A 22,880-nucleotide genomic window follows, 5' to 3' on the forward strand; every position below is an offset into this window, starting at 1 on the left:
TACAATACTTTTCTGTAGGGATTTTACATAGTTTTTCTGTAAATTTCACGGTCATTTTTTACAGTGTGGAGATTATCTAAATATCTATGATCTTTATCTGGTTTGGGGATTAATATAATCAGGCCTTGACTCATTGTGGGGCCCAAGGATCCATCTTCAATAGATTCAATAAGAGCATTAAACAGCAACATTTTCAAATCATTCCAAAAACAATTATAAAAATTTCCTGTAAGGCCGTCGGGACCAGGGGATTTATTTGACTTAAGTTTCTGAACTGCTAAATCGAGTTCTTCCATACCTAATCATGCATCACAAAGATCTCTTAATTTATTGTCAATCCTAGGAATAAAATTAATAATTTTTCCAAAGAAGTCATCACACTCTTTTGGAGAAAAATTAGGCAAATACAGGTCACTGTAGAAACTACGAATTTCTTTGCTTATGATTGTAGGATCAGTATTTTCAATATTATTCACCATTAGGGAAACAATACTGTTTTTAGACTGCCGTCTTTTTTCTAACCTACAAAAATAGGACCTGCTTTTCTCTCCCTCCTCTATCCATTTGGCCTTTGAGCGAATGTATGCACCTTTCGCTTTATTAATGTACAAGTAATCCAATTGTGTTTGAAGATAAATAAAATTACTTTTTTCAGTGCTACTCAGTGCACTTTTATTGCAGTACTTATTAATCTCAAATATAACTTTGTTTTCATGTTGTCGTCTTATTTTGGCAAGCATTTTACTATAGTTTATAGAAAATTCACAAATTTTAAATTTTAGAAACTCCCATCTGGCTTTATGACAACTGAAATCATTACTATTCTCAATTACACTAATTAAATCTTTTACCTTTGCACAATATCCTTCATTTTCAAGCAAATCAGAATTAAATTTCAATATCCCTTATTATATGAAATTTTACAATTTGGCTTAACAACCAAGACAATAGCGCAGTGATCTGTTAGAGGTGCTGGTGAAATAGAGCAATCTTAACAAAATGTAACAAATTATCTGAAATTAACCAATAATCGATCCTCGATTTGCTAGAGGCATTAGGTCTAAACCAAGAAAACTTTTTGATGTTAGGGTTAAGATGTCTCCATACATCCAAAACTTTAAGATTGTTGCAAAGATGAGTAATCATAGAGTTTGGCTGAGGGGTACTACTTTTTGGTGGATGCCTGTCAAGAGTTTCATCTGGTGTAACATTAAAGTCTCCACCTATGACAATATTATCCGTTGGGAATAACCTCTTGAAATTACAAATTATAGAAGAAACCTCATCAAAAAGCTGCTGATTATGTTTTGCATTATTATGACCATATACATTAACCAAAATAAAAAAGGTAGATTCAATATCCAGAACAATTGCAACCCAATGTCCATTTGGATCAGTTTTAACAGAAATCACTTTACCTGGACAGTTGTTAAATACAATCGCAGTCCCTGCAGAGTGGGAGGATCCGTGGCTTAATAACATTTTATCTTCCCATTGACTCGACCAGAAAGCAGCATCAGTTGCGGTAGAGTGTGTTTCTTGTAAAAAAAAAAATACAATGCGAACCAGTTCATTCTTCAATTGGGGTGGCAAATGAGAGGCAGAAATTGTAAAAATGCTTGTTTGTTTTCTTTTAATAAAATGTATTGCTATGCATTTAAAATTAGTTTAATATTCTATATCAATTAAAATTGAAGCTTAATAACATTTAGATTTTTAAATAATTTGAATCAAACACTGGTGAAACAACCACTTATGTCTATGGTGTTACCAATATTTGAAGTAAATATTTGATTTATTCTAAATAAACAGGCATATGCAACTTTAAGTAATAATTAATAAATTACTTTAAGGACTCAGTTTCATTGATAATTTAAATATCATTTTTTGAAATAAATGTTTAATTGTTCATCTTGTCCCCTATTTTTGCCAAAGAAGAGTTGTTTCTTTTTTTTTTTTTAATTGTATATACAGAAAAAAGGCAGGAAAAATGGTCTGTGCTACCTTTTATAGTCTTTCTTCTAAAATATTAAAACCATTTTACAGTCTAAAAACATTAAATTATAAGATTAAATGGCTCTGAAGGAAAGAAATGTCAGATATGTTTTGAAGTAACACCACAGACATAATATTGCATAAAAGGTTTAACAATTAAAAGTTTATTGAGCAAAAAAATGAAATTAATCATGAGTAGGATTACAAGTAATTGCTCTGATAAAAGAACATTTAGAGAACATCTTCAGTGAATAAACATGTTTCCACAAACTCATTTAACACAAAACATTCAAAACAGCTCACGGACTGGCCCTATTTATTGCAGTGTGCCTATAGGTGGTTTGGTTGTTATCAGTATCACCATTTTTTTTGTTTTAGATTTCAGTGTTCTTGAAGGTATTCCCGAATGTCACAGTTACAATCCCTTTTACTCGTCCTAAAACCTAACCTAGATGTGCTGGGTATCCTCCTTGGACTATCTGAACTTAATGGTGTGTCTAGTGGAGTCAAGGTGCCCTGTTGTGTCTCTCTCTGCTTTCTTGCCCTGTATTCTGCCTTATATATTCTCCAGTTCTTCCTTACTGCTCTCTTTTCCCTCTCTGGGAGATCTCCTATTCTCAGTCTTGTTTTGCACTGAATGTTTTTTAAATAGGTCTGCTGTTTCTTTTGAAGAACTCTGCTCTTCGAACTGGGTCTGCATCTCTGCGCTGTCTATAAAGACGCTGCTTTTCAGCAGCAGTTAATCTTGCCATACCTGACAAAAGAGATACAATTATATGATTACGGATGTCCTGTGTGTTGTATTAAAAATACAACATTACTGGTATATTGTCTGTGGAGTTACTATAGAGTCTGTGGTGTTACCAGGAAAGACAGTAACACCACAGACAAATTTGCCTAAATCCAGACTTTTCTAAAATGGAGGCTGCCATCATGATGATTTCAAGATCAGAGGACATTCTAGAAATATTAATAAGTATGCATTTATCAAATTTTTGATTAAAATATGTAAAATCTGCAAGTTATCAACATAACACCACAGACACTAATAAAGTGCGACACATGAAATTGTCAGGAATTTAGCTAACTTTAAGAAAATGAATAAGAAAGAATGTACTCACCATGCACCCCTCAGATCAACCAGCACCTGCAATGACCTTTACACACAGGAAGTAGTCCAAACAGATTTCCCCTTTTCTTAAAGGGCTGACATCCATTGATGTAACACCACAGACATGAATTTGGGGAACACTACTTTTTTCGTGAATATTACAAAATATGTATTTTTTAAAACAATTTAATAAAATTGTACATGTTAAATAAAAACTATATTCATAATATAACCACTTTTTTTGTTAAAAATGTTATATTGTTGTAATTAAATTCCATGATATCTCTCTGAGATATGGTGGGAACATACATATTTTGTTATAAATGCAATCTCTCAAACTCAATTAAATATGTATTTTAAAACTAAAAATTATCTATTAATAGTGCACAAATTGTGTTTATCCTACAGAATACAAAAATGAAAACATTTTATAATTTATTGGTATTTAAAGTTCATTTCAACTGTTGTAAAGTAGAGGGACACCACTTGCCACCACAAATGAAGAATGACCAACAAAATAAAAACATAGCCTTTCTTTTGACCTTATTTTGAATGCCCCGAACATTTAAAGAGAGTAATGAAAACGGTAGCTTAACTGGAAACATACGAAGAACAAAATAAAAATATATAAAAGAATAAAGATGCAAACTCGAAACAGATATGTAACGTTAGTAACTGGATGACAATTAACCGAGTAGGCTACATACCTCGCAACTTAGCGTTTCTCCAAAAAAAATCACATCTCACACCATCCTACCCTTAAAAAAAAAAAAAAAAAGAATTTCAAGTGCAGGATTTCGTTGGGTCAATGCGTCTTCCTTCAATAAAGCCAAACGGCCCAATACGCTTTTTTCCCTTCTTTACATGCTTGAGCAATCAGCAGGCAACAGAGCGGCACGAACGTTTCGGTCTTCCTTCGTGAAGTCTTCCACAAATCTGACTCCCTGGTTTAGGCAGACAGATGAGTTTTTCGTTGACTTCCATATTTCGTCCCTGTAGGCCTATTTCCGCATTGTGAATTGGACGATCATCTGTCTTGGTCTTCCAGGTTCCTTCTTACCGATCCGGTGCAGTGTGTCAATAATATCGTCTAATTTCTGTATCAAGTGCGGAGCAATTTCGGCAATCAGGTCAACCACTTCCCTGCGGGGATCCTCTTCAGACTTCTCCTTCATGCCGTTAATCCGGAGATTCCATCTTCTCTTATATCGTTCAAGATCAGATGTTCTGCTTTCCAGGTCATTGTGTGCGGTGGTTAAACCCATGATCGATTTGCTCAACTCTTTGCACTTTTCTTTGCAGTCTTTAATTTCATCCGAGTTAAATTCGTTAGCTTTGGAGATCTCTGCAATCATGATGCTGTTGTTTCGCATTTGATTCGCCATTTCTTCTAACTTTTCACCTTGTGAATCGAAGCGAGCAGTTAGGGAAGTAATGGCTTGCAGCAGAGTAGCGTTGGTGATGTCCTCTTCTTGAGATTTTAGCTTCTTCGACGTATGCACTTTAGTGGGTGTAAAGTGAGAGGAATCACGGCGTTTCTCTAAAGAATCAGACTCTGTTTCCATCTCTGAAACTGCAGTTTGAACCACGCGATGAGCCGGAGGAATAACAATCTTGGGATGAGTTGTTTGGTGAGATTTTCGCATTTTGGAGGTCAGCAACAATAGCACAAAACTTTAAAGTCACTCTGGATAGGTGTAATTGAGAATCAAACAATTTTCATGTTAGAAAACGGGAGATAATTAAGCCGCGTAATGAGAGCGCGTGTGTTCAGCCCGCCATACTACACATCCAGTGATTAAATATGCTCGTAATTTCTCTCGGGACGTTGCCAACTATTTTCAATGGAAAGTAGCTAAAGCCTGCTCGAAAAGTAGCTAAATGTCGCCAGATGACGTCATCGCGTCGTATTTGCATTCTGCCTAATTTGTCGGTACTGTAGCCTACTTCAGTTTATAATAACGGTTATCTCCCCTAAACCGTGCTCATACTGTTTTTATATAAGTATATAGGCCTAGCCGAATGTCCAGTAAAACGGTTCTCAATTACATATTTTCTGTTAGACAACGGAACGGAACAGAACTTAGCTAACGTTACATGTTTATGAGTTTGAAGAAGGTTTATTTTTGTGTTTGGATAAGTAAAATGTAAATATACGATCTGAAGTTGGAGAGTTCAGAAACCGAACCGGAATGAACTAAAACTCTGATTAGTAGTGAATATAAGGGCATGCCAAGAAAAAACTGTCAAATTAAATGTTTTGAATTAAAACAAAGGAGAAGGCAGCTGCTATGTGATCACTGATTGGTTCCTGCTAACACAGCGTGCACATGCGCAGCTCATTCATGTCTATGTCCGCTGGCGTGCAGTCAATGGAATGTGCTGCTCCTCTCAGCCGCTCACTGAACAGAGCAGACGCAGCGGGGAAGTAAGACCTCACGCTTGCAGTACTGGCGATATTTGGAATTTGGAAAGTTGCTAAGGTTTGTCCAAAAAGTCACTAGATTTGTCGCTAGTCGCTTTTTTGAAAAAATTTCGCTAAAGGGGTCTGAAAAGTCGCTAAAAATAGCGACAAAGTCGCTAAGTTGGCAACAATGCTTGGGTGTACACGCTCGGTTTCTCAACTAAATACGTATATATATCTGGCCACTGTATATTTGGCCATCTGCTAACGTCTTCTATCCCCTCCACTATAGTACACGGATCTGGTAGCCGGATACCATTTGATAAAGTCAACTTTTTGAAATGACTTTCTCTGTCTGTTTTGCTTAATCGGCTCGCGTAGCTTGACACGCTGCTGATTCTCGCCATACTTCCGTTGCCAATATGCGCGCGCATACGTTGCCACGTCATCATTGTGTACAGTAAAAGGGTCTCATGGCAAAATAGTGACTTGTCAGTGGACTCTTGTATAGATTTGTGGTTAATATCGGAGGAAATTATTTATTTTGTAGAAAGCGTTGGTATCAATCCTGCAGTTCTTGCAGATTATAAGATTATTCACATTTATATTAACACAAATGACAATAGAGTAGTAGTAGAATTTGTTGTTAATTAATGATGATTTTAAGAGTGAAGTTTAGGAGTGAAGGTAATTAAAAATACTTTATACAGGGTTCAATTTCTAAACAATATGGTCTGCATTGGGAACTCATAAAATATAAAGTGAGGAGTCTGGCCATTAAAATAAATCATCCAATAAATTATTGTGCTTAGCGATAATACAGCTTTAACAAGAAGCTCAGTCTTTATTGAAATTACAAGGGAAATTAAATAAACATTATGAGGAAAAGGCAAAAGGCACTTTTATCTGGTCCAGATGAAGATGCTTGAACATAGTGAAAAAAAAACACAAGATATTTTTATTCTTTAGAAAAGAGTCATGGTGGTGGATTGACATGGGGATCGACGTGTGAATGGCGAGCTCTGCGCACTTTGATAGTTTTAATACTTTTATGACTTAAACTGGTGAGATTCGATACACTCTGTTCCATAACTGTTTTAGGGGCACAATATGTCAAAGAATTTAAAATCCTCAGGCTCTGGAGACATTAAAATAAACTTACATGGGCCCGGGAGTCAGTTTGTTCAGAGAGATGCGGGAATTGGAAACTGAGCTAACGTAGGCGTACATGAACTGTTTAAGATTAAAGGGAATGGATGCCAGTTGGCTCTGTCGCACACATGGTTGATGCACACGTTTATTTCTGTTTGTTTGGTTCTGGGGGAAGTTCTGGGTTTGATTGTTGCACTAATGTTGGAATGGGGTCTTAATAATTTTGTTTTTGACACAATAAATTTTTTCTCATATGTCAAAATGTCAAATGTTAATATGAGTGGATTGTCCCTCTCATTTTATAATATTGGGAGGAGACTTTAATCTTTTGATGGACTCAATCCTTGATCATAGTGAAGCAAAAGTGTGCAAGCCCCCTAGAGCAACAGTGATGCTTCACAGGATGTATACAAATCTTGGTCTTACAGATATTTGGAGACTTTTGAACCCATCTGGTAGGTACTATACATTTTTCTTATCAGTCCAAAAGATTTACTCTAGAATAGTTTTTTTATATCTAAGTCCCTCATTTCATCTGTTGTTGATTGCTCAGTTGGAAACATTTAGTCTCAGATCATGCCCTGGTGTGTTTAGAGGTGTTGCCACATATGGAGAGTCATATAGTTGGCGGTTAATGTATCCCTTTTGCAAAATCCTGAATTCCAACAAATGTTAATGGCTGAAATCAACGTTTATATTGAGACCAACTGGTCCTCAGTATCCTCTGTGGGTGTGGCTTGAGAGGAACTTAAGGCAGTTCTTAGGGACCGGATCATACAGTATGCCTCATTCACCAAGAAATCCAAAGCACGAAAACTTGTGGAGTTGGAAGGGAATATTAAAAGTACAGAGGCAGAGCTGATGTGACAAATGTTGTCTGATGACCTCAAAGAATTGACCCGATTGAAATACAGATATAATACTATTTTGTCACGGAAGGTGGAGTTTTGGCTATTCAGGGCAAGACAGTAATACTTGGATTAGGGGAACAAGGCAGGAAAACTTCTGGATAGATATATAAAACAGAGAGAGACTTTTTCTTCTTTTCCCTCATTGAAATCTGCTGGTGGTGAAATATTTAACCATTGATATTAATAATACTTTTAAAGAATTTTATCTTGATCTCTATAGTTCCACATCTTCATCTACTGATGAGGATATTATACATTTTGTGGAACCATTAGAAATTCCTAAACTGACAGCTGAGCAAAAGAATTCTCTTCATTCTGAGATAACCTTGGAGGAGCTTGGCGAGGTAATTAAGGCCTTGCATACAGGCCTAACTTTATATAATTTGATTCAATATTTTCTGTTATATTTTATTTAATTTGTGAATGGAATCAGTCTGATTCTTAAAAAGGACAAAGATCCAAGTGAGTGTAAGAGTTACCCTCCAATTTCAATGATCCAGCTAGACGTTAAAATATTGTCAAAAATTTTGGCTAACCTTTATAACATCTCTGACACATATAGATCAGGTGGGGGTTCTTTGGGTCGTAGCTCTTCTGATAACATTAGGCATTTCATCAATATCATGTGGTCAGTGGTGAAAGATCAGACTCTTGTCGCTGCCATCTCACTTGATGCCAAAAATGTGTTTGATATGGTAGAATGGGATTATCTTTTTAAGAATTTGGAAATGTACGTATTCAGGAATACTTTTATTGGATGGATTAAGTTACTTTATAGACACCCGGTAGCGGCGGTACAAACAAATTGATTAATTTCAGATTATTTTCTCTGGATAGGGGCACCCAGCAGGGTTTCCCTCTTTCCCAATTATTGTTCTGTGTTGCCCTGGAACCAATAGCAGCCGCGATAAGAAAGGAGTATGATTTTCCCGGGGTGATGGCCGGAGGAGTGGCGGATAAGCTTTTGCTTTACACAGATGATATTTTATTATATGTCTCTGGCCCCAGTAGATCTGTGCCGTGCCACCACAGAATTATTAACTCATTTTCTAAATTCTCAGGATACAGAGTTAATTGCTCTAAATCCGAAGCTTTGGCTCTGACAGCATACTACTCGGTAACGGCTTTTCAGCCAGACACCTTCCAGTGGCCAAAATACATTTACATATTTGGGTATTTTATTCCCTGGAAATTTGTGTGATTTAGTTAGAGTTAATTTTGACCCTTAAATAAAAACGTTTTTCGAGCGATGTGGGCAGGTGGGCTTCATAACATTTATCTATGACTGGGAAGGTTAATGCTATTAAAATGAATTGTATTCCAAAATTCAACTACCTGCTACAATCTCTCCCTGTAGATCTCCCCTCTCTTATTTCAAGCAATTTGATAGTATAGCAAAGTCCTTCATTTAGAATGGTAAACGTCCTAGATTACATTTTCAGTAAACTGCATAGGCCAAGATTGTGTTTTATCATTATGCATTCAGTCTCAGACATTTGGCTCATTGGTCACTTCCACCTGAGAGAGCCCCTCCCTGATTTTGAAATTAACAGAAAGTTCTTCCCCCTATTTCACCATTGCAAAGCCTTTCTATCAAACTAATCTGAGAAGTGAAGTTACACCGTTATCTTGCATTTGCACTCAGTATGGACAAGAGTGTTTAATTCGGACATTAATTTAAATGTAGCCTTGAGCACTTGACTGAACACAAAATTAAGTATTAATAAGTCCCCTTTCTGCTGGACAGAGTGGATTGAGAGGGCGGTTAATACACTGGGTGACCTATTTGAGAGGGGAGTGTTGAGATCCTTTGAAAATATGTTTCATCATATTGAGATTCCCAGCTCTCAGTTCTTTAGGTATTTACAGCTGCACCACCTGCTCTGACTATTTTGGTAGTAGCATACACCCCCCATAAAGCAGCATATCCTCTGGGAGTGGTGATTACTGCTTTTGGAAAAGGTCATAGTGGGGGTTAAATGTTGATTCTGTGAATAAATGTTTAGCTTTTCTTTAACAATTTTGAGAATCAATAAAAAGTGTTAATCAGAAAAAGAAGTGAAATGGTGAACCATTATTGATTAATACGTTATTATTATTACCAATTATTTATTGACAATTTAAAACATATATCAGCGTTTAAAAAATATATATATATATATTTTAGAGCTGAAATTCATGATTCGTTGATGGATGCCTTTTTAAGAAACCTAGATAATAATGATGAATTTAGGAACATATGTGAGAAGGAGCTTAGTGATAAAATAGCTGGTAACATCAATAAGCCTAAGGACAACACATCTCCTGATAATGACTGTTTTACCCATTAATTTTATATAACCTTCCAGGATACCCTCTGCCCATTTATTTTTTCTATGTTTCATGAAGCCATGAGTAAAGGAATATTACCTCCTTCTCTCAGACAGGGGGTCATTACCTTAACACCCAAGCCAATTAAGGATACTTATTTCATAAGTCATAAGACAGGTGGAGACCCATAACTTTATTAAACAGTGACCCCAAGTTATTTTCTCTTATTTTTTTCCTGCATCCTAATCCTATTTATTGATTTTAATAAGCCTTTTGACACAGTAGATCACACATTTATGTTCAAAACATTGGAGTACTTTACATTTGGAGAGTTTATTAGCAATGCAATGACATACCTGTACACAGATTGTAGCAGCTCTGTTGAAATGGTTCATGGGACTTCTGGTAGATTTCTTTTTCTAGGGGCATTAGACAGGGCTGCCCAATTTCAACATTTATTTTTCTGCTTGACACACAATTTCTTTCTTATTATGAACATATGAATTTCTTCCAGGGCACTAACATTTTTGGGAATTCATAAAAAATGGTCAGTTGGCAGATGACACCAAATTGTTTCTTAAAAAGGTTAGAAAAGCAATTTGTACCATAAATAATTTTTCAGAGGGATCTGGTCTCAACTTAATTATTAGCAAATATCAGCTGTTTCCTCTTAAGAATGTTATCTTTAATGAAATTGAAGGGATCCATTAAAGAGGTTGTTGCATACCTTGGTGTAAAACTTTGTAAAGATGAAATATCTCACGTCTCTTATCTTGATGGTACCAAAAGAAAGATTCATTCTTGGATCCAAAGAAATCTGTCCATTTGGGTCTAAATCTGAAGGTTTGTCGAGGTCTGCATATATTTCCCAGGCTCTATTTGTACCAAAGGCTTTTACCAAAGAGTTTGACTAATTGTAATTAGATTTTTTGTGGAAAAATAAGCACCATTATTTAAAGAAAAATACTATTTGCAATCTCCATGATCAGGGTGGATTGAATGTTTTGGATTTCACCATGTCGAATAACACTTTAAAGATAAATTGGATAAAGAACTATGTGTAATTTTTTCCGTAACCACTTGTGATGAGAAGGGTATGGCCGGTGCTGAGTCAATAATACAGTGGGAGAGAGAGACAAAGGGGAGCCGGAGACACCAGTTTGGGAGAGAGAGAGACACACTTGGCCACATTGAGTTTTTATGTTTAAGTTAAGTTCATTATTTAAGTTAATTTATGCATTAAAAGTTTATGTTGATTGTTCAGCCGGTTCCCGCCACCTCCTTGCCCATTCTTTACCTGATACATTGGTGCCTAAACACGGGAGAGAGGAGGGATGTGCTGTCGTAGAGTCCTCGCCGCTGCCATCCGCCTAAGGGGCAGCCGCGGCCATCTGCCTTGTGCCGGAGGACTCGCTACCGTCCGCCAGTGGGAGGAGTGAGTTTCCGTCCGCCAGAGGGCAGAGGAGCGGTTGAGGACCATGCGTTTTTTTTTCTCTCTCTCTCCTTTCTCTCTGTCACTCCACCTTGCTCTTTTTTTTTTTTTTTCTCCAAGTCCTTCTGACATGGTGCTTGATTTTTAAACATACTTTTTCTCCATACTCTTTTTACAACTGGAACAATAAGTTCATCACACACCGAAATAGATCACTGTTTTTTTAGATAGTAGCTAGTTTGACTCTGATATATTATTAGTTTGTCAATTATTTAACTCTTATGGTCAGTTTTTAAGTATTAATGAACTATGTTGTACATTTTAAGTGTCATATTTCAGTTAAAGAATACTGTACTGTCAAGAACTCTGTTCAGAGGTCAAAGCACATGGTGTAACAGGTAGTGAGATTTCTAAACATTTGTTTTTGGATAATATTCATGCGATTAATGACAAGTGAAGAAATCAGATGATTAGATCTCCCTTTGTTAATATTTCTACCCCTCCATCGAAATATGTGTGGGTAAATATGTTTCCCTTGTTTGTGTGGGAAATATGTGGGGAGTTTTTAATCGTTACTGTATAACAAATACAACTAAAGAGGTATCCTTTATAATTGCCCACAAAATATATCATGTGAAAGAAACACAAGAGTGTTTTCAACTGGATAGACTACAGCTGTTCTTTTTGTACTGGTGAAAAAGAAACTATTGTCCATTTATTTTCTGGATGCCCCTGTTCAACTTCCTCTTGGCACGAGATATCACAATTTCTGTTTTAAAAATGAAAATTAATTTAGTCTTCAAAATCCCAACAGTTTTTGTTCACTCAAATACGTATGACATTTAAAAACAATTATTATTTTTTTTGTTTCGTTTTTGTTACTAGGAAAATATTATATTCATCAGAGTAAGTGGAGTGAATTAAACCCCAACTGATGATGTCCAGTAGGGGGCGGTAATGCTCGTAAAGAGTGAACGGCTGTTAACCAAGAAGAAGAAGAAGCTGTTAAATTTCTCGCCATCTTGCAAAGAGAAAACAGTGAACTATGTGGGCTGAAGATTAATTAATTTAAAGTCAAACTTTTAAAGAGTGGAAACGGAAAACTTTCAGAGGAGTTGTGAGAACAAGACATTTCGATGGATATTTGGTTTAATACAAAGCCGGTGCGTGTCTCTGTTTTCTGAATTCATTAAAGATTGTGATGTACCTAAAGAACCATTGCTACTAAACTAAGACCAATAAGTGTGAATTGAGGAATAATTATTGAATTATGTACATTATACATCAGTTAGAAGCGACTCATTGTTATGAAAGAACCTGTTCTGCTCAGTGATCAGATTGTGAATGAGTGATAATTAATTTTCTGCATTTATCCAGGTCGGAGTTTTTTTGTTTGAGTGTCTTTTCTTCCATCAGATTCACTCGTGGATAACCTTCGATACATCTGGATCGCATAAAGAGTTCATGGATACAGACAAGAGGTTCACCCCTTTCTTTTCATTGGATTTTTAAAGGACTGATATCTTAATCGATTTAACCGTTTTTTTTTTTTTTTTTTTAACCTTTTCCGTTTTGTTTTAATTTTCATATACAGGACGGATATTAAATTGTGTTGCATACTCCACTTATTCTGCATATACTTCAAAACTCAATACAGTTACATTGGTTTTTCTATCCCATACATGTTGTGTGTTTAGCTGTAGTGCAGCGCCACTTTTATGCATTGAGCCCATTCATCTTGACAATTAAATGATCTACTTTTTGTTATATACACGCGGGACATTACATTAAGTAAGATAAGTAACACTAGACGTTTTTATCTTGTGCTAAAATTTGGTTAAACTATACAAAACTTTAATTTATAGCTTTTTGTATTGGTGTACGCATGACACTTTTGTCAAGATATTTGAAAAAGGTTGGGGTGACATGTTGGATACTTGAACACTGTGTGCTATTGACCACCGTAATTCACACCTTTGTGTAACCCCACCCACTTTTCCACACCTTTAGCTTAGGCCTACTTAAGACCGTGTCACACCAGATGACTTTTCCTCTGACTTTCGGTCTGAAGCTTTTGTTTTTATAATCGCTGGACTTTCTGTACTTCTGCATGCTACACATTTTTCTACAAGAAGTATGGAGTCCACTCGAAAGTACCACTGGACGATACAAAAGGAGGAAAAGCTCATTGCTCTTTGGGGCCAACATGACTGTTTGTATGACAGAACCAGCATGTCATTTCACGACAAACTCATAAGAGATACGAAATGGATGGAGATTGCTGACGAACTAAATATACCTGGTAAGGAAATATTAAGTACATTAACGATTATAGAATAAGGAGCTAGTTTGTTGTTTCCCATTTCCAGTGATTATTATTACTGTAATTGTTTATCAACTGTTACATTTCTCATCTGCCTGTCTTTGAGAAAGCCTTTCTCATATGTGGATCATTGACATGATGCAAATTTATTGTCCAGATCTATTAACACACCTCTATTAATACACTACGATGAACATGTTTTCATACTGAGTTCAAATCGGAGCTCGAGCCTCAGTAAAAGTTGATTATTAAAGTTGTCATGAGTAGCACAGAACAGTCATATATTATAATTTCTTAAAAGATATGCAGTGAAATATTTTTGTTTTAAAATATGATTAATAATTGGGGGGAAAAAACAAAAACGTTTGTCCCCTAAATCAAATATTATTTTGTAATTTACTTGAATATCAATAATTTACAGTTTTATGAAAAAGCAAATTTTTTGTTTTGTTTTCCTTTGACAATTTGTTTAACTTTTTCTTATTTACCCTTTGCCACACCAAGTCATTGAGGTTTTCTAAGTCCTAGTTTCTCTAATTAGTAATTGTTAATTGACTTGCTCACACCCCTGTGCATCTACAAATCAGTGCACCATTATGCTAATGATTATGGTTTATAAACCTGCCTGGAAACCCTGTCAACTGTAAGGCAACTTGGAGTTACCTGTTGTCCTTGTTCCTTGAGTAATAAACCGCACCCCTCTCTGCTATGAAATACTTATTCATGCTATTGCTTCCACATGCATCAATGTGATAATAAAGTAGGCAAAGAATTGTACTGGTCACTTATCTTATCAGCAGGATGTGTCCAGTCATTCTTTGCCATCCCTTTCACACATTGATCAACCACACAATCATGCTCTGCTCCCTGTTTGCTATGATGGCTTTGTGGTACAACTCCCTGCCCCATCGCATCACCCTTTGACTGGTGGGGCTTCACTCCTGAGGATTGTGCTTCACTGAATTGTCCATGAAAGGAGGAAGATGTGGAGGAGGAACTATATCTTAAGGAAAACAGCCAGCCTACCTCAACTTTTCGTATTTACAGAACCTGACCGTCGATCTGAGCTTCTTTAGCAGTTGATTACAGAAAGCGTAAGACTAATTCAACAGTGCATGGCTGTGGGTGGATCTTCATATTCTTCAAGGTCATCCACATATGAGCGTTCCACACCCCGACTGTCAGAGCAAGTTTCTGTTTGATAGGTTCTGTTTCAGTCCCTAATTGGACTGAAACCAGATTGTTCCACAACCTCAGGTCCTAGATTCCCTTCAGCTTCTGACTAAACCGCCCATAAATAGTTCAGTCCCTTGTCATAACTGGACTGGACTACTGTAACGCTCTCATTGCAGGCCTTCCTGCATGTGCTATTAGACCCCTGCAAATGATCCAGAATGCAGCAGCACGTCTGGTCTTTAATGAGCCTAAGAGAGCACGTTACACCACTCTTTGTCTCTCTCCACTGGCTGCCGGTTCATGCACGTATTCAATTCAAGGCCCTGATGCTTGCATTTAAAACAGTCACTGGGTCTGCTCCAGCATACCTAAAAAAATTTATGCAGAGCTACGTTCCCACCAGAAGCCTGCGGTCGGCTAAGGAACGTCGCCTTGTCGTACCAAAACAAAGAGGCACCAAAACACTTTCCCGGACTTTCAGTTTCATCATACCACGGTGTTGGAATGACCTTCCCAACTCAATCCGGGAAGCTAACTCACTCTCTATCTTCAAAAAATGGCTAAAAACACATCTTTTCCAAAAGCACTTAACCGGTCACAAAAAAAAAAAAAAATAATAATAATTATTTACATTTCTTGTTGCTCTTAAATCTGTTTGGTGTACTATTCTGATGATAGTGAAACTTTGTAATATGGCACTTTTTGTACCACTGTCTCCCTAAGATGATTCGCTGATGTTCTTCCTCTTTTGTAAGTCGCTTTGGATAAAAGCGTCTGCCAAATGAATAAATGTAAAATGTAAATGTAAATCATAACTCCTCTGCCCAGATCCTGCCTCATCTGTTGGTCCTAATTTGTTACAAGCCACATTCCAAGCTTCCTATGCTTCTGCATCTTCAGCCCCTGTCCTTCTGTCCAATTCACCTCAGCCTCTGCATATACCAGCTGTAATCCCTTACCAGCCTGCTGTGCAATTCCATTACTAGCAATGTTCAATACCAAATGCTACAGTGGAAGTCAGACATTTGCATACACTTGGGTTGAATCTTAGTTTTGTCTGCTTTGTGCATGACACAAGTAATTTTCCAGCAATTGTTTACAGATTATTTGACTATCACAATTCCAGTGGGTCAGACATTTACATACACCAAGTTAACTCTACCTTTAAGCCACTTGTAAAATTCCAGAATATGATGTCAATCCTTTAGACAATTAGCTAATTAGCTTCTGATAGCTGGTGTTCTGAATTGGAGGTGTATCAGTGGATGTATTTTAAGGCCTACCTTCAAACTCCGTGCCTCTTTGCTTGACATCATGGGAAAATCAAAAGAAATCAGCCAAGACCTCAGAAAAAAAATTAATCCTTGGGAACAATTTCCAAATGCCTTAAGGTACCACATTCATCTGTACAAACAATAGCATGCAAGTATAAACACCATGGGACCACGCTGCCATCATACCACTCAGGAATGAGACGCATTCTGTCTCCTAGAGATGAATTCATGTGGTGCGAAAAGTGCAAATCAGTCCCAGAACAACAGCAAAGGACCTTGTAAAGATGCTGGTGGAAACAGGTAGACAAGAATCTATATCCACAGTTAAACTAATCCTATATCGACATAACCTGAAATGCTGCTCAGCATGGATGAAGCCATTGCTCCAAAACCACCATAAAAAAGCCAGATTACAGTTTGCAAGTGCACATGGGGTCATAGATCTTAATTTTTGGAGAAATGTCCTCTGGTCTGATGAAACAAAATGTAAGTGTTTGGCCATAATCACCAGCGTTATGTTTGGAGTAAAAGGGGTGAGGCTTGCAAGCTGAAGAACACATCCCAACTGTGAAGCATGGGGGTGGCAGCATCATGTTGTGGGAGTGCTTTGCTGCAGGAGGGACTGGTGCACTTTACAAAATAGATGGAATCATGAGGAAGGAAAATGTATATATTGAAGCAACATCTCAATACATCAGCCATGAAAGCTTGTCTCAAATGGGTCTTCCAAATGGACAATGACTCCAAGCATACCTCAAGTTGTGGCAAAATGGCTTAATAAGTTGACAGTCCCTTCCTTGTTCTCTAGTGGTAGCAAGCTGCCAGTCCCTTCCTTGTTCTCTATTGGTAGCAAACTACCAGTCCCTTCCTTGTTCTCTAATGGTAGCAAGCTGCCAGTTATTTCATCAGCCTCTGGTGGTAGCCACCTGCTAGTTCATTCTTTGTCCTCTAGTGGTAGTCAGCTGCCAGTCCATTCTTTGTCCTCTAGTGTTAGCAAGCTGCCAGAGCATCCTTAATTTCCTTGTCCTTTTAGGGGAAGAAAGCTACCAGTCCCTTCCATGCCCTTTAGTGGTAGCCAGTCACTAGTACAGCCTTTAGTTCCTTCCTTGCCCTCCAGTGTAGTTGAGCTGCTAGTGCAGCCTTTGGTGTCTGTCTTGCTCCCTAGTAATAACCAACTGACACAAAAAAAAACTTTATTTTGCCTTGTGCCCTTCCTCAGTCCCTGCTTGCAGAGCAAAGCCAGTGCAGCCTTTACATCCTGCTTCGGCCCCTGCTCACACTGAGCAGCCAGCCTAGTTGTTGCACCTTGCCTCAGTCCCCACTAGCATGAAGAATGTAGCTCGGTCCTTAACCTCCTCCTCATCCCGGCCGACACTCAGCCCGTGACCACCTCCTCGGTCCCGGCCGACATGCAGCCCGTGGCCACTATAGTGTTGGCTCCTCAGCTGCAGCCCTTAAATCCTACCTCAGTCCCTGCTGGTGGAGAAATAATTGCAGCACTTGTGTCCTGTATCAGCCCCTGTTGGTGTAGAAAAGAAAGCAAAGCCTCAACCTCCAGCCCTTTTGAGCTTTGGCCCTTTACCTTGCCTGTGGTCCTTTTAAACTTTTATCTACTTTTAACTGGGTTTCTATAAGAGCAGCTGTGTCCTACTCTACCTGCTGTCCTGCTGGAACCATGGCCTCCACCTGCTAGTTTTGTTTGAGTAGTGACCTCCATGTCCATCTGCTGTCTTGCCTCCATTATCACTGGAGCTATTACTCTTGGCTGTGATCCAGCTGTTAGTTCCTTTGCCTCAATTGCAATCCCACCAGAATCATGGCCTCTGTGCTTGCTGTGGCTCCCACAATAGTCTCTGTTCTTACCTGCAGCCATACCAGAACTATGGCCTCTGACTCGGCCCTCAACTGTGGTCCGCCAGAGCCATGGCCTCTGCCCTTACCTGTGGTCCTGTCTCTGCCTTCGCCCTCATCTGAGGCCCTTCCAGAGGTGTGGCGTCCGCTTCGGCCTCTGGTCCTGTCAGAGAAATGTCTTCTATCTCCACCGCTGTCTAGAGCATCACTGGAGCCAGCCCTTCTGCTATCATTGGCATTTCCTTCATTGACCTGCCTTCATGGGGTGGCTTACACTGCCAACCCTGACCAAATTACCCCAACTTTCAGATGATGGGGCGGCCTGACTAATTTCCACCTTTTTTAGAGTACTATTTTGCCAGTAGAACCTTTCAGCCACAGAAAATGGCACACTGAAACCCCTAAACTTTCTCTTGACTGTCATGATCCTTTATCCTCAAATTCCCTGTTCCACCTGGCCTGTGGGTAAGGTCACTAAAGTTCATCCTGGTAAGGGATTTAAGTAAAGGACAAAGTAGTACATTAGACCTGTAGCCTGTCTTGTCCCTGTCTATGCTGATTCCCTTTATGCCATTTCTTTGGGCATGCGGGCGGCTGTATTAAAGTTTTGTAATGGGTTCGGAATGGGCGAGGCGGCGGCGGGAACCGGCAGAACAGTCAACATAACTTTAATGACATATATTATCAACTTAAATATAAACACACAGACACACACACACAGCTGCCGCGTGTGTCTCTCTCTCGAACTGGTGCTTCTTGCTCATCTTTATCCCCCTCGCAGTTGATTGGGACAATTCAGGGCAGGGCTTGCATCCTCATGGCCCGGCCATGCCCCCCTCGTCACAAGTTAGATTTTTGGTTTCCTTTTGACCTTTTTTTTTCCTTTTTCTTATTTGCCCTTTGCCACATCTCTTGTCTATGTGGTTTTCTAAGCCCTGGTTTCTCTAATTAGTAATTGTTACTTGACGCTCCTGTGCATCTACCAATCCCTACACCATTATGCTAATAAGCATTGATTATAAACACCTGCCTGGACACACCGTAAATTGAAACAACTTGGATTAACCTGTTGTCCTTGTGCATGTTAATGAGTAATAAGCCGAACTGCACACTGCTATGAAATGATCTTCATGCTATTGCTTCCACCTGCATCAATGTGACAATGTAGGCACAAAATTTTACTGGTCTTGTCGACACCCCTGCTGGAATAAAGCCAGACATTTACTCCTCACAGCCATTTACTCCAAGTCCTTAACACTCTCTTTTATGTAAGGTGAAAGTATTTAAATACCTTTTACTTGATTGTTAAACCACATGATATTTTTTAAATAATTACTTTTTTTGTAGAAAATGCTGTAAATTTTTTTTAAAACGTTTTGTTAAACCAACATGAACCCAAAGATAACATTTCGTCAAATTTGACACTTGTGTTAAACAAGGTTTTTAAAATATTTCAAATGTGTATCACCTCGGACAACCATTTTTGTTAATGACCCATATATTTGAAAAGATTTGCCTTGCTCTTATGGATACATGGTAATTTCTTCTGCTTTTTATTTAGAATTTATAAAATTGTTGCCTTTTTTAAATTTCAGTTAAAGATGTTAAACATAGGGCTGGATCAATAAGGGCACAATACTCCAGGATTCTGAAGCCACATGCCAATAGCGGCAAACCTTTAACAGCAAAACAACTCTGGTTCCTGGACAAATTGGAGTTCTTGAGGAGACATTACGTCCCACGGCTCAATGAAAGTAGTTTGAATGTAAGTACATACAGTAGGACGCCAGTAATTGTATGTAAAAATTGTTAAAATTAATGCTGTCAGTCTATTACATTTTTCAATTGCGATTTATCACATAATTTTTCATAGTTTATCTCTATTAATCAAATATTTTGAAAATGCTAAAAGGTTCTTTCAAAATGCATGTATTGCCTTCTTAGGAAAGAAAACAACAGTATAAAGATAGAAATGGACTTAAGTGGCACCAATTCAAGAAGCATTAAATGTTTCCCAAAGTATAAGTGGGAGTTTGACTAATTGAAAGAACATTTTCCCCATAGGTTGCATATTCTTTGCAATAGACATTTAATCTCTCAAACTTGAATCCTTCTCAGTATGAATCTGCCAGTAGACTGGCATTTAACTTTACTACGGCAGTAGTAGCAGTAGCAGATGTGCTTCTGTGGTTATTAAATTGTGCCTTACAGAGGCTGCAAAGTACTTAATTTCTCATCAACTCCCATCTTGGCTTGTTTTGTACAACAATTAGCATTAAGATGTTATATTTAACCATCACTTGATCATTGGCACAGAATAGCTGGTTGTGTGCGTGCGTGTGTGTGCATCATTGTAATAGCTCATGACAGATACATTGCAAAGGTTATGCCCTAACCCAACCGGTGTTTATGCTTTATTAATGGTAAATGTATTAATCACGATTAAGAAAAAATAATCTTGTTAAATATTTTTTAATTGATCGCTTGCGTTAATTCGTTAATTTAAAATTTGTTTTCTTATTTAGTTTTTCTGTCTTTACAGCTTGCTGCAGAACAGCCAGGTGTCAAACAGGAGCCAGTTGATGTTGTTGTTGTAGGCCAGGCATTCACTGATGAAGAGGGAAGTTTTTCAGACATGTCTGCAAACACACTGGACTCTGAGAGTGTACAGATTGCTCCAGAGCAGCCGGATATCAAGCCGGGGCAAGTTGATGTTGTTTTGGACCAGGAGTTTGCTGATGAAGACGCAAGTTTTTCAGACATGTCGGAAAACACTGTGGACTCTGTGAGTGTACAACAGCAGTCGCCTCCCAAGCCACCTCAGAGCAAAAAGAGAAAGGGTTCTGACAGCGATACTGAAGTGGAAGCGATCAATTTGCTTAGGAAGATGTCAGCCACTGTAATGACTGGCTTGAACCAAGCAAATGATTCTGAGGCCATTTTTGGCCAGCAGATTGCATCCGACCTGCGAGAAATACAAAATCCAGTGTTGCGGAGAATGGCCAAAAGAAAAATACAGATGTTGGTCTACGAATATCAAGACAAAGACCAGTTTGAGAGGGAGAAACAGTGACCAAGACGGTTAAGATATGTTTTGTGGATATATTTTGTTTTAACATTTGTTTATGGTCTTGCTGCAACATTGTGTTGCATGATGTTTACCTTTTTGTTTTACTATTCACTATTCTTGGGTGTGTCAATGGTAGGTTTTACTTAATTCAGCTTTGTAAAGTTTATATTTATTACTTCTTCTAGTGCTATATTACATTGTATATAACTTTTTACAAATATATATGTAGGCAGGGCCATCGTTAGTGGGGTGCAGGAATCGCATTTGACCTCGCCATGAGCCTTCCCGGTACGTATATTACAATTGTGTAGTTATATTTTGTGTTATTCATTTTCCATGGTTATAGATTATATAAATGCTTTACAGATTTGTACTTGCATATTATTTATTTTTATACTTTTAAGCAGTGTTTACTTTCTACCAAGTAACACTGTTGGTCAACTCTTTGCACAGTGTGACAATAAATGTGAAAGTTCTTATGTATTGATCTTTTATTGCATTATTTATACAGTGAGGAAAATAAGTATTTGAACACCCTGCTATTTTGCAAGTTCTCCCACTTGAAAATCATGGAGGGGTCTGAAATTGTCATCGTAGGTGCATGTCCACTGTGAGAGACATAATCTAAAAAAAAAAATCCAGAAATCACAATGTATGATTTTTTAACTATTTATTTGTATGATACAGCTGCAAATAAGTATTTGAACACCTGTCTATCAGCTAGAATTCTGACCCTCAAAGACCTGTTAGTCTGCCTTTAAAATGTCCAGCTCCACTCCATTTATTATCCTAAATTAGATACACCTGTTTGAGGTCGTTAGCTGCATAAAGACACCTGTCCACCCCATACAATCAGTAAGAATCCAATTACTAACATGGCCAAGACCAAAGAGCTGTCCAAAGACACTAGAGACAAAATTGTACACCTCCACAAGGCTGGAAAGGGCTACGGGAAATTGCCAAGCAGCTTGGTGAAAAAAGGTCCACTGTTGGAGCAATCATTAGAAAATGGAAGAAGCTAAACATGACTGTCAATCTCCCTCGGACTGGGGCTCCATGCAAGATCTCACCTCGTGGGGTCTCAATGATCCTAAGAAAGGTGAGAAATCAGCCCAGAACTACACGGGAGCAGCTGGTCAATGACCTGAAAAGAGCTGGGACCACCGTTTCCAAGATTACTGTTGGTAATACACTAAGACGTCATGGTTTGAAATCATGCATGGCACGGAAGGTTCCCCTGCTTAAACCAGCACATGTCAAGGCCCGTCTTAAGTTTGCCAGTGACCATTTGGATGATCCAGAGGAGTCATGGGAGAAAGTCATGTGGTCAGATGAGACCAAAATAGAACTTTTTGGTCATAATTCCACTAACCGTGTTTGGAGGAAGAAGAATGATGAGTACCATCCCAAGAACACCATCCCTACTGTGAAGCATGGGGGTGGTAGCATCATGCTTTGGGGGTGTTTTTCTGCACATGGGACAGGGCGACTGCACTGTATTAAGGAGAGGATGACCGGGGCCATGTATTGCGAGATTTTGGGGAACAACCTCCTTCCCTCAGTTAGAGCATTGAAGATGGGTCGAGGCTGGGTCTTCCAACATGACAATGACCGAAGCACACAGCCAGGATAACCAAGGAGTGGCTCTGTAAGAAGCATATCAAGGTTCTGGCGTGGCCTAGCCAGTCTCCAGACCTAAACACAATAGAGAATCTTTGGAGGGAGCTCAAACTCCGTGTTTCTCAGCGACAGCCCAGAAACCTGACTGATCTAGAGAAGATCTGTGTGGAGGAGTGGGCCAAAATCCCTCCTGCAGTGTGTGCAAACCTGGTGAAAAAGTACAGGAAATGTTTGACCTCTGTAATTGCAAA

At 38.3% G+C, this 22,880-nt stretch overlaps 1 protein-coding gene across 2 annotated transcripts; it reads left to right on the forward strand.

The window, feature by feature from the left end:
• The first annotated feature begins 12,338 nt into the window (after positions 1–12,338).
• Positions 12,339–21,476, forward strand: LOC127655544 (uncharacterized). 2 transcript variants are annotated; one of them, XM_052143434.1, is made up of 5 exons: positions 12,339–12,478; positions 12,732–12,796; positions 13,451–13,617; positions 19,535–19,704; positions 20,482–21,476. In XM_052143434.1, the coding sequence occupies exons 1-5, from the start codon at positions 12,452–12,454 to the stop codon at positions 21,010–21,012; spliced, it is 960 nt and encodes a 319-aa protein (XP_051999394.1). In that variant the 5' UTR covers positions 12,339–12,451; the 3' UTR covers positions 21,013–21,476. The 2 variants fall into 2 exon arrangements, with proteins under 2 accessions (XP_051999394.1, XP_051999393.1); XM_052143433.1 differs by having other exon boundaries at positions 12,340–12,478; positions 12,693–12,796.
• The last annotated feature ends 1,404 nt before the right edge of the window (positions 21,477–22,880 follow it).

This window comes from Xyrauchen texanus, chromosome 15, assembly GCF_025860055.1.
Source record: "Xyrauchen texanus isolate HMW12.3.18 chromosome 15, RBS_HiC_50CHRs, whole genome shotgun sequence".
NCBI lineage: Eukaryota > Metazoa > Chordata > Actinopteri > Cypriniformes > Catostomidae > Xyrauchen > Xyrauchen texanus.

Coding starts and splice junctions, on each gene's coding strand:
- LOC127655544 (XM_052143433.1), top strand. CDS start 12,452: ATGGATATTTGGTTTAATACAAAGCCG. Junction 12,479..12,692: donor TTTGGTTTAATACAAAGCCG/GTGCGTGTCTCT, acceptor GCATTTATCCAG/GTCGGAGTTTTTTTGTTTGA. Junction 12,797..13,450: donor TTCATGGATACAGACAAGAG/GTTCACCCCTTT, acceptor TTCTACAAGAAG/TATGGAGTCCACTCGAAAGT.